The sequence below is a fragment of the Dasypus novemcinctus genome, chromosome X (genome assembly GCF_030445035.2).
Source record: "Dasypus novemcinctus isolate mDasNov1 chromosome X, mDasNov1.1.hap2, whole genome shotgun sequence".
NCBI lineage: Eukaryota > Metazoa > Chordata > Mammalia > Cingulata > Dasypodidae > Dasypus > Dasypus novemcinctus.
In genome coordinates this window covers 18219298-18231730 of record NC_080704.1, presented here as the reverse complement: position 1 = coordinate 18231730, position 12433 = coordinate 18219298, and the positions used below count along the sequence as shown (strand labels likewise).

The 12433-nt window shown below is 43.4% G+C and overlaps 1 protein-coding gene across 1 annotated transcript in view; it reads right to left on the bottom strand.

Moving 5' to 3' along the window:
- The window catches only part of GRPR (gastrin releasing peptide receptor), a 35653-nt gene extending 24743 nt beyond the window's left edge, over nucleotides 1–10910 (bottom strand). Inside the window, exon 1 of the mRNA XM_004476669.5 lies at nucleotides 10120–10910. Coding sequence (XP_004476726.1) covers nucleotides 10120–10526 — 407 coding nt within the window. The 5' untranslated portion in view covers nucleotides 10527–10910. The remainder of the gene's footprint in view (nucleotides 1–10119) is intronic.
- Between the last annotated feature and the right edge of the window lie 1523 nt (nucleotides 10911–12433).

Genomic DNA, 12433 nt, shown 5'->3' with positions numbered 1-12433 from the left:
GTGGCATGACAGGCAGTTAATTCATAGGTATTATGTTATTTTTCTGGATTTTGTGATGTTTCTGGAATTTGTCAGCTTATTTAAATTTGTAATTTGTTGTGATTTTAAATCAATGAATTCTAGATATTTTAAAATATTCAGTTCTCTACCTAATATTTAAGTCATAATTTTGTTTGGTTTTTCTTTAAAAGCACCTCCAAACAAGCCCCACAAAACCTGGACTTGCTCTTGTCATCTAAGTTTCACCACTGTTCCAGTGCAGTCACTCTATTAACCATCAGAAGAAATGACTGTGTTTCACAGACTATAATCAGTATTTCAGGTTCACCAAGTTGGACATACCAGAATTCATCCAGCCCTTTATCCCTTACTTCCTGCATCCATCCAATCATCTATTCAACAAACATTTATCTAGCACCTACTACAGGTTAGGGACTGTTCTGGTGTCACAGAATATGCTAGTCAATGAGATATCCTTCCACATTTTGGGCGCTTATGTTCTAGTGGTGGAAGGTAGTAAATGAGTCAATAAACAAATGAACAAAATAATTTCTTAAGAAAATAATACTGGATGACATTTACCCAAGAGAAATGAAGACATACGCATACAAAAACTGCATGTGGATATTTATAGCCGTTTTTTCTAATCACCAAAAAATGAAGGTAACCCAAAAGGACATTAACTGGAGGAGAGATAAACAAACTATGATATATCCTTGCAATGGACTGCTACTCAGCAATAAAAAGAATGGGCTACATATACATGCAACATGACTTGAAAGAAGCCAGAATCAAACAGCTATATACTGTAGGATGTCATTCATATTGATATTCTGGAAAAGGTCAGTGGTTGCCAGGAGTTGGGAATGAAGGGAGGGGATTAACTTAAAGGGATATGAAAGAACTTTTGAAGGTGATAGAAACGTTCTATTTCTTGATTGTGATGGTGGTTACATGACTGTATATAAGTTTGTCAAACTTTATAGAAACATAGAGCTAAAAAGTTACTGTATGTAAGTTATACCGAGTAAACCTGAAAAAAAAAAAAAAAGAAACTAGAAGATGGAATGGTGTTGGTTATTCCTGTAGGTCAAATGACCTGTTAGAGAAGGTGATATTTGATGTTTAAAAACAATTTAAAACCAGCAGCTTCTTAGGGATTCTGAGACAGATCGAATCCTTTTTAAGTGGCAGCAAATAGCAGATGCTAATCAACAGAATTGCAAAGATGACTAAAAACCAAAATCTCCTGTTCTATTACTGGGAAGTAGGAAAAGAGGAATAGAGACATTTTTTCCCCTTTTATTCTGCAAAACACACGTTTTAATCAGGAGGGGGGTTATGCCAGCCTCACACACCAGGAGGAGGATTTGCAAGTGCAAAAATGAAAATCTTGACAAGCACAGTTCAAAGAAAACTTCACCTCGAAGCCCATTCAGGCTAGGCTTTGTGTTGCATGATCAAGTTGGTGCTCTTTTGTCTCCAGTCATATTATATTGCCAAAATGATACTTAACTAACCACATAAAATTCCACCACTTTGAAAGAAAATGCATGAGAGAGAAGGTCAAAGTTCTTTGCTGGCCCCTCCTCCCCCACGGCACTCCAGCTGGAAGAGCCTTGCTGGGAAACCCCACTCCCACTGCACCTGCCCTCTGGTCCCTCCCAGAGTCTGTCAGCAGCTGTGGCAGTTCTGATGCTTTGGGGAGACACCAGTTGAGTTTCCTTCCAGAAACGCAGCATATGCTTCAGAAAATCATTCTACAGGGAAGCGATGCACCGATGGCTCATGTCAACTGCTCCAACAGGGGAACCTACTGGAAAGGTGCTTTACAAGAAATTAAATCTTTTTTTCTCTTGTGAGAAAGGGACCAACCAGACAATCTCCTTGGAATCAGAGAGGCTGGACTTCTAGAAAAGAAGAGGAACCCTTGGAATCACTGGGATGACCCCTTCCTTAAAAGGGAACCATTCTGGAGTCACTCAGGGTGTCACCCTTCAGAACAGGAGGAATTGTGGGCAGTAGTTCCCACTGTTTAGAAAAGGGAAATGACATCAGCTCTGACTGTTTTTTTTAATCCTCTCTTTTTTTTCTTTATTCCCTGCCACCCCCCCAACCCCCACCCCTGAGGTGGCTCCCTCGTCTGTTTGTACATTGTTTTTGCTCACTGTCTGCTCATTGTTTTTGCTCATTGTCTGCTCATTTCTTCTTTAGAAGGCACCACTGGGAAGAGAACCAAGGACCTCCCATGTGGAAGACAGGTGCCCAACTGCTTGAGCCACATCCATTCGCTGCTCATTTTGTTTTTGCTCGCTCTCTGCTAGTTGTTTTTTCTCACTGCTCATTGTTTTTGCTTGATGTCTGCTTGACGTTTGTTTGTCTTCTTTAGGAGGCACCAAGAACCAAACCCGGGACCTCCCATATGAGAGACAGGCACCCAATTGCCTGAGACACATCTGCTCACTTTTTATTTTTAAAGAAGTTATAGATTACATGAATGTTACATTGAAAATATAGGTGATTCCCATATACTACACACACACACACACACACTTTCCCCCTTTAACATCATTCATTAATGTGGTACATTTATTACAATTGATGAACACATATTGAAGCGTTGCTACTAACCATGGTCTATTGTTTACATTATGGTTTACATTTTACACCACACAATTTCATGGGTTTTGACAAAATGTATAACGGTCTGTATCTATCATTGCAATATCATGTAGGGCAATTCCAATGTCCCCAAAATGCCCCGTGTGATACCTTCCCTCTCCCTCCCCTCAGAACCTCTGGTAACCACTGTTTTTATATCAGTGTTACAAGTTCTTCCATTACTAGAATAATAAGTCTACTTTAGTGCATAGTTGCATTCCTGCCTTATGTTTGATGTTCCTCAATCGTGTGGATTTAGGGATGGTGATGTCCACTCTGCTTCCCATTGAGAGGGCAGACGGATAGAACTGTCTTGCTTGCACCTGTAGATAATCTCTGTTTTTTGGGATGGGCGTTGTTCATCATCATTCTTTTATTAGTTGTTCCGGGTGAGTCCAATGAACTGGAGAGTTTGTCTGGCTACAACTCTGCTGAGATTCAGGGCTCAACTGGCATATGAACAACTGGAAGATTTACGTCTCTGGGAAATATATTTAAAGGGTATAGTGCTAATCAAAGGTTCACATAAAAGAGGCATAATAAGAACAATGTGTATGAAAATTATAAATGAGTCTAACTCTGATACATTGGTGAGATAGGTTATCATATATTCCAAGGTGAGGCCCACCGACAGAGTGCTGATTTCTGGGGTTGCCTGCCCTGTCTAGAGTGTCTGGATGTCTCCAGAACCCTCAGGAGTCCTGCTATTTGAGGCATTGTTTACTGTGGCAGTCAATGAGATCCTGCTGAGACGTGCATAAGCATAACCTTGGAATGACCTCCTGACTCACTCTGAAATCTCTTAGCCATAAAAACTCATTTGTATTTAGTATTTCCCCCTTTTGGTCTAGGTCTTTTTCGAAATGCATCTCTAGTTGGCGCTTGGTAATACTCTGTTTTGGTGGTTCAAATATTTTCATCTCCTCTGAAGGAACTGGGACTTAGAATAAGGAGAGCAGGGTTCTAGTCCAACTCTACTCTGAATTTGTTGTGACAAGGTCAAATCCCTTCACCTTTTTTGGTCACTGTGTCAAACAGGTTTTGGACCGGATAAGCTTTAAGATGACTTCTACTTCTAGTAGCTGGGCTTTATCATTTTGCCACTTGCCAAACATCAACCAAGTTGTAGTCATTGTCCTTTTATTAGCTGTAAGGTGTGGAGCTGGGTGTCATAGAGGACACAGCCCCCAAGGAACTTCCCATTTGATTAAGGAAGTAGAAGACACATCTATAAAAAAGACCTAGTAATATAAGGTAGGGTAGATTCAGTATTTAATGAACAATAGAGGCAAAAACATCTCAGGATAGGGGAAAAACAGTGAAAGCAAAAGATAAGGTTATGCTTCATAAAGGAGAAGGGACACGAAGTGTCTTGAAGGTGCAGTAGGATTTAGCCAGATGGAGAGAAAAGGTCTCAGCTATCAGGGAGGCCAAAATGAAGTCAGGGAAGTGAGAAGTCTGGTGATGCCATGTGGGAGGCAAGGAGAAAAAGCGCTTGGCTAAAGCAGTGCTTATTCTGGCAAGTCTTGGGGCAGGAGGCTAGAAAGGTAGACTGGCAGATGGAAGAGAATCCGCAAAAGAGTATGGAAAAAAATCCAGAAAGTAGAAGGATCGGACAGAAATTCATTACACTGGCTTCTAATGTATCCCACAGTTGGGAAGGACCCAGAAAATGGGCCCCTTGTATATTTTTCAGAAGGTCTCAAAAACCACATCGATGGGGTACCCAAATTCCCCAAGTCTGTGCGTGGTGATTGTATTGGCTTCCTGGTTCCTTTCCTCTTCATTTGTAGGTTCACAGACAGGAAGAGCCTGTGCAGCTGGGAGGCATTTCATATTTGCCTACCTCCCTCTCTAAGAGATTGCAGCTTATGCGGATTCTGAAAAGGATATTTGAGCCCCAAGCCACAGAGCAAACTCTCTCCAGAGCCTTCCAGCAGGATTTCAGTGATGATGGACGTGTTCTTTATCTGCATAGTCCAATACAGTAGCCACTCACCACATGTGGCTACTAAGCACTTGAGATGTGGCTGGTACAACTGAGGAAGAGAATTTTTAATTTTATTTAAATTAAATTTCTTTTTAAATAACTACACGAGGTGAGTGGCTCCCACGCTGAACAGCACAGTTCTAGGTGTCAAGAGAAACAGAAAACCACATTATCTCAAAAACTCCTTGCAGGGAATTCAAAGACTCTGTACTTCAAGAGGTTGGCACAGGCATAAAGCTTTCCTGTTTCTTTCCACATTCCAAATCACAAGAGAGGGGGAGACTTGGTTAGTCTTTCCATGGGCCTGAGGAAGGAGCATGTTACAGCAGAACCGCCATATAAGGCTGTCCTCAGGATCCATTTCATTCTAGCAGAAATAACACTATATATACTTAAGTGGGCACAATATAACTTGAGCATTACACACTGTCAACATTAAATCCAGTTTTAAACTTAATACTTACTGGAAAAGAAAACACAAACTCTCCTTAATCTTTTCCTGTTGACAGTCCAATTCAGGTCTTAAATTCTATTTATAGGGAAGCAGACTTGGCCCAGTGGTTAGGGTGTCCGCCTACCACATGGGAGGTCCAAGGTTCAAACTCTGGGCCTCCTGACCCATGTGATGAGCTGGCCCACGCACAGTGGTGATGCACTCAAGGAGTGCTGAGCCACGCAGGGGTGTCCCCTGCATAGGGGAGCCATACACACAAGGAGTGCTCCCTGTAAGGAGAGGTGCCCAGTGAAAAACAGTGCAGCCTGCCCAGGAATAGTGCCACACACACGGAGAGCTGACACAGCAAGATGACGCAACAAAAAGAAACACAGATTCTGGATACCGCTGACAAGAATACAAGCATTCTGGAGAGCAGGTGGGACACAGCACAAACTAGGAAGTGGAGCCAGGAGCGGGACAACGTGCCCACCATACATGAGGACATCAGTGTGTGTGGAAGGGACAGAATGCGTGAGGGGGGGGCGCGGGGGGAGGAAAGGGCAGTGAAGGGGCTTGCACATGACCCTGCAGCCATGCAAGTCCCAGAAGTCTCATCTCTGGGACTGCCTTGAAGTCTCCTTTTGATGCTGTGGCAGTGGTGTAAACTTTTCTAGAATGGTGTTATTCCTTTCATATTGACAAAGACAAGTTTACATAGGGAAGGGGGGACCACAGAAAAGAGTTTGGGACAAGAGCTGGCACCCCCTGGTTCAGCATATTTAAGATGGGTCCTGGGGATCTATGTCTTGAAAGCACCCTGATGGTTCTGGTAATCGTGCAGTTTGGGGGAAGTTCTTCTGGCCCGCCCTTCTATCACATGACGCCTAGATAAAGGTAAAAAGGCTGAAGATCATTTTATGTTCCTATTAGTAATGTAGCAATTGACAAATATTTATTGAGCATCTGCTTGGTTGGGGAAGGGAGGGAAAGGGAGAGGAGGGAGGGAGAGAAGGAGGGAGGAAGGAAGGAAGAGAGAGAAAGAGAAAGAGAGGGAGGGAGGAAATCCTGCTGACTATTTCTATGAGAACTTCCTTTTGTTTTGCCCAAGAGATGAAAAACCTAACATGAAATTATTAGAGAAGGAAAAAAAAACCCAACCTAGAGCATTTAGTTATTTATAGCTTGCTGCTCTCCAAGATTGTAATGTCGATTCAAAACTGTAATGATTGGTTCCAATTTGATGCAATGAGAGGATAGGGAAATGGTAAGTATCAATAGAGTATTCCAATGGCATAGCAACAGATGTGTTAACCTGTAAAATGTGTCACTTAAGGTGCCCAGCTGGATGTCTCTAATTTAGGCTCATATGCAACATCTGGGTAAACTATCAAACTCTGACTTGACCCTTAATTGGATCTGCCAAATGATGTTTGTTTAAAAGCCTCCTCCTCCCAAGTCAACCAGTTTGGGGGTCCTCCCAGTTTTTCTGGGATTGAGGGGGTTCCCGGGATAAGAGACTTTCAGTGGAAAAACAAAGAAAGTGCCAGGCAAACCGGGAAAAGCTGGTCACCCTAACTCTGAATAACTCACTACTACCTCTCCCGCCATCATAAAGATTGCCCCCCGTGCCCAAGGAACAGGGACCGTGTCTGTTCTGGCCCTCATGATATCTGTTTGGAGTGGAAGTGAAGCACTTTTGAGACTACAATAACTCTTCCAAGACAAAATTCCCAGAGTTGGGTATTGAAACATTAAAAAACTGCAAGTGTGTGTCTGGGCTCCTGGCCATAATCAGTTCTTCGGAGCCCATCTTGGAATCATTGTTTCTCTAGCATAAGGTGGGTCTCCATCTAAACCTTCTCCTATGCTGCGGATTTCACTCTCTTTATTGAAAGCATAGCTAGGTTTCTTTCAACACAGCCAATCCGAAGTATCAAGATAATACTAATAAGCCATAGGACTTCAGAGCTGTGGCATCCAGGCTTACATTCTTCCCTGAGGCAGGCATCATTTTGTCACTGCTTTGTAATGGCTTCAGTGGTAATAGATAAAGCGAAATACAGCAGAGCCTCATAGAAAGAGCCTTGGACCAGGAATCAAAGTTCTGAATCAGGGGTCAGCAAACTCCAAATGGGGGGCCTAATCCTGTGGCTACCTGTTTAGTAAATAAACTTTATGCAAACACAGCCACGCCCATTCATTTCATCTGCTTTCTCACGACAACAGCAGATCTGAGAGGCTGCGACAAAGACAGTAGTGCCCGCAAAGTTTAAATATTTACCAGAAGAACTTGGCCGATCCCTATCCTAGACCCTAATTTCGACTCTATCACTTTTTAACCATGTGACCTAGGAGAAGTCATTTAACTTCTCAGAGCTTCACTTCCTTACTGAGAAACAGACTTCAAAAACACATACCTATTGAAATGGCTAAGATGAACCCAAATGGCAATATCAAGTATTGGTGAAGATGAGGAAAAACTGGAACTCTCATACATCACAAAGGAATGTAAATTGGTGCTACTGCTTTGACAACAGTCACTAAATATATGCCCCTTTATGACCCAGCAATTCCATTCTCAGGGAATGAACACAAAAGGCATGAATAAGAATGTTCAGAGAAAGTTATTAAGAGCCCCAAGCTGTAAACAATCCAATGTCCATCATTACTAGAATGGACAAAGAAATGGAGACATACTTATCCAATGGAATACTACGTGGCAATAAAGAGAACAAACTATTGACATGGATGATAGCAAAGATGTAATGATTAGCACAAGAAGACAGACAGAAAGGACTGCTGGCTAAACGATTCCACTTACATGATATTAAAGTCCTGGCAAAAAGAATCCATGGTGATTGAAACCTGAACAGTGGTCGCCTCTCTGAGGGCATAGCAATTGGGAAGGGGCCTAAGAGAAACTCCCGGGGCCCTGGAAGTGTTGTATTGCTCCATCTGGGTGGTGGTGATGTTGGTTTATACACATACTGTAAAAGTATACTGAGCTGTCCACTTGCTCAGCTTACTGTATATAGATTATACCTTCTTTAAAAGAAAAAATATATAGGTGTAAGAGTATATTTGCCCTGCCAACCTCATGAGGTTGTTATAAGAATCCACTAGCTTTGGAAATGGGATAAATAGAAAAGTACAGTCTTATTTAAATAGGCCAATACCTGTTCTTGTTGTTGAAGTGTAACAGTTAGATGTGCTACCTGTAATTCAGGTGATTCATTTGCTTTTTGAGGCTTAGCAAAAAAAAAATTAGTTATACAGGAGGGCATCATAATTTCTGAACTTGGCAAGGACAGGCAGGAGCTATAAACTTCCCGAGAACACAGGGGTGCTGTCAAAGTGTGCAACCCGATCTTTGAAAAACCCTTCCTCTTCCGCGGATGGCAAAGCTGGTCTACTTTGAGTTCCCTGCAGCTGCATCTTTCCATGCCACTCCCTCCCTTTCCTCTCCAAGAAGACAGTAAACACCATCTGCACCACTGCTCCCGCCAACCCGGAAACCAAAACCTCCTTCCCATCAAGGAAATTACCCTCATCCTAAGGTGCCCTCGGCCAGTGGTAAGGAGCCGCAGACCTCTGCCAGCTCCAAAGGAGTTCGCCTGCCCTGCCTCAGCAAGCCAAAGTGTCTGGCATCGGTAGTGCCTCGTGGGCAAATGCGCGGGGTGAGAGCAAGCTGATGGCAAGTGGAAGGAATGGAGAAAACCCTGTCCAGTCAGGAGGATGTGCAGCCCTCGTTTCAATCTTGGAAAATGTCCTGTGTGCTGAGTAGTGTACTCCAGGCAGCTAAGTATAAACACCTGTCTACAAATACTGATAACCCTATCTCTATTTGTCCATACTCAGCAAAGCCATATCACCTGGGGACTGTTTGTTCCTCTACAAAATGAGAATCCAGCACCTTGTATATTAAAACTTGGGACATTTTCGTCGGACTCTAAACTTGCAAGAGCTGCTTCTATGACTTTCCTGGTACACCCCTGAATTCTTATGTATCTTTAATACAGCATCATATAGTTCACTTCAAGGCAAAAATTTCTAATCTCTGGGTCATGGTTATGAGTTTTTCCTAATTTGACCATATGGTCTACGCTGAGTCTGAGAGTCTATTCATTACTGTTTCCAATTTTTAGAGCCAGAAACTACCTAAGATATATTCGGTAATTTGCGTGAGCAACCTGCAGATATTTCCTGGCTGGTTAGTTCAAGCAAGTGTTTTCTATATGAAAGAGGCTTGGTAAATGTTGAAAGAATGAATATGAATGTTTAAGAATGAATAAATGTGACTTTTTAAGCAATTTTTCCATGCAAAAAACAGAGTTCATAAATAAATGTATCTTCCACAATTAAACACTGTAACAGGAACTCCCACCCCCAATTAAATTCAAAGCATCGTATATAGAAGGACTTCAATAAAGTTATTAACATTAGAAATGACCTTGAATAGAACTTTCTCCCACAACAGCAAATTCTAAATGTTGCTCGACTTCATTTAAGAGATATTTAGAAACGTCAGCAGTTTCAGTCACAAGGAGCCAAATACAAACGCAGCTGTTAGAAAAGTTAGACTGTCCAAAGAAAGAGAATTTCAAAGAAATGCAGCTTGTTTTCTCCTCTTGATGCTTTCTGAAAGAAAATTTTGAAGAAGGAATGAAGTGGGACTTTACTGTTCTCTCAAGATTTTGAATGGCTTCTGAGAAACATTTGTGTGAGGTTTAAACTCTATTGGGTGTGACCGTTTTTCACACCGGTCAATAAATTTTGCAGGGGGGGAGAAGTTAGGAAGAGGGGATGCTAACTAGATGGGTCTCCTTGCCATTCACGGGCTTTTCTTTCTTAAACCAACAGGTGACACTCAAGAAGTAATCCCCAGAACAAAGCCACGCCTGGAAGGGAATTTGATTTTGAGTAAACCTGCCCTTTGAACAAAGGACTCCAACTGTCACAACGCTGTAGGGGTAGCTCGTTAGGGAAGCATCTAGCGCCCTGAGAGAGAACACGACTTTCACCCGGTACCTACCTGTCTGCTGAGAGAGCCGTAAGCGTGAAGACAGACACCCCGACCGAGGTCAGCTGTATGAAGGGGATCACTTTGCAGCCCACCCTGCCAAACAGCCACCGGTCGGCCAGGTACCTGCTGGCGTCCACAGGAGCACACGTTACCAGGAGGAGCAGGTCCCCCAAAGCCAGGCTGGAGATGAACAGGTTGGGCACATTGCGCATGGACTTGACCGTGCAGAAGATCTTGATCAGGGTGATGTTGCCAACAAGGCCTATCAGAATGATAACCCCGTAGATTGCAGGGATGGCATAGAGGATTCCAGGGTGGAACCAGTCCTCGTTCCCGGAGACATCCACACTGTGGTTGGAGACATTGCAGAAACGGTCCACTGCCAAGTTCAGAAGGAAACAATCATTTAGAGCCATCCTCTGGGTTCTTTCCCACCCAAGAAGGCCCTTAGATGCTGTTTTTTAACGTTTTGATTTTGCAATGGGGTGAAGATGAGGATGTGATCTCTGCTGGGCTCTTTATCTTCTTCAAGAACGAGATGCCGAGCACACTCCTACTATGGTGCTCAAAACTGTCTGCCACTATTTTGACAGTGGAGTTGCTTTGGTCTTCGCCTGGCCAGGGCACTACATCTCTAAATTCAGTAAGTTAACAACAACAAAAAGTCAACCAAAAAAAAAGGCTTAAAATGAAACCCACCCTGCAGCAGCTCTTTCTACCTGTATTCTAGTCCGAGTCCCTGGTTGCAGTGTACTGAGAACTTTTGGCCTGCTGTTTTCACATGCATTTCCTGTCTTCCCTGATATTTAGAACCTGAAGGTTTAAAGTGGGTAGAAAAAACTGCACTGAGAAAGCCTGACATCCTATAGGCAGGAGGGTTTGCACGTCACCGGCTTTACCAGCGAACGGCAGCTCGGCTGAGCTGAGGCTCTGAAGAGGAAGCAAGGCTACTCAAAGACAGAGAATGCCAGCCCCCTGCTGGACATTTCAATCACTGCTCAGCTGCCGGCTGTCCTCCGATGAGAATCCACCAGCAGACTGCCGCTCCTGTGTGGCTTATAAGTTTGGCTTCTCATTTAAGCATGCGGAGCCTATGGTAGGTATTTAACAAATGTTGCTAGCATCTGCACAAGCACTGGAAATCTTTCTGATCGTATCCCCATGAATCCAGAGGGATCTTACACCCCATTTTCTCATCTTTTCCAGTTCAGTAGAATGCAATGTTCAGGATACTATAAAAGGAAGTCTGTCTCTGAATTCACTGCACACATGGGTACTAGGTGTGCATGAGAGAGCTGTCCCATCCAGCCTTGTCCCCTGCCTCTTAGAATGGGGACTGCTACTGAGAAACACTTGCAGAAGATGCATCAGCAACTGACATCTGGAAAAACCAGAAGCAGAACACACACATGTTCTTTCCTGTAGATTTGCCAAGCCGTTCCTGTCTCCTTTCCCAGGGAGAAATAAAATCAGGCACTAGCTGTATTCTTAACTCTCAGAGATCAATAGTCTTTTCCAGAAATATGGGGCCTTTTCTCTCATCTGATCTCAAAATTACACCAATTGGCTTTCTTAAAAAATTTCTCTCCCCTTCTCCCCTACCTCCCACCAGTTGTCTGCTCTCTGTGTCCATTTGCTGTGCTGTCCTCTGTGACGGCTTCTATCCTTATCAGCGGCACGGGAATCTGTGTTTCTTTCTGTTGCATCATCTTGCCTTGTCAGCTCTCCATGTGTGCGGCATCATTCCTGGGCAGGCTGCACTTTCTTTCACGCTGGGCGGCTCTTCTTGCGGGGCGCACTCCTTGTGCGTGGGGCTCCCCTATGCGGGGACACCCCTGCATGGCAGGGCACTCCTTATGCGCATCAGCACTGCGCATGGGCCAGCTCCACACAAGTCAAGGAGGCCCGGGGTTTGAACCACGGACCTTCCATGTGGTAGGCAGATGCCCTAATCATTGGGCCAAGTCCGCTTCCCCAGTTGGCATTTTGATGCAGCTAATTACGATTTTTTATCGATGCTTACCACATGTGAAATTCCCTCTTAAGCCCTAAGTGAGAAAGGAAGAATTATAAAAGAGGTACAGAGTGAAGAATTTCAAGGAATTGGGGGATGGAAAGAAATAATTTATAGGTGAGAGAGTTACAGGAAAGGCTGCATTGAGAAAGGACCATTAGAAATGGCTGAGGCTTTTAGCCAACAACATACCATCATAAGTACACTGCAAAGATGTATCCCCAAAACTTATGTAGCATCAGCTCTTCTGCATTTACATAACAGGATGCTAGGTACTGTTAATAACGGGCATTGCTCTTGAAGGGCTAG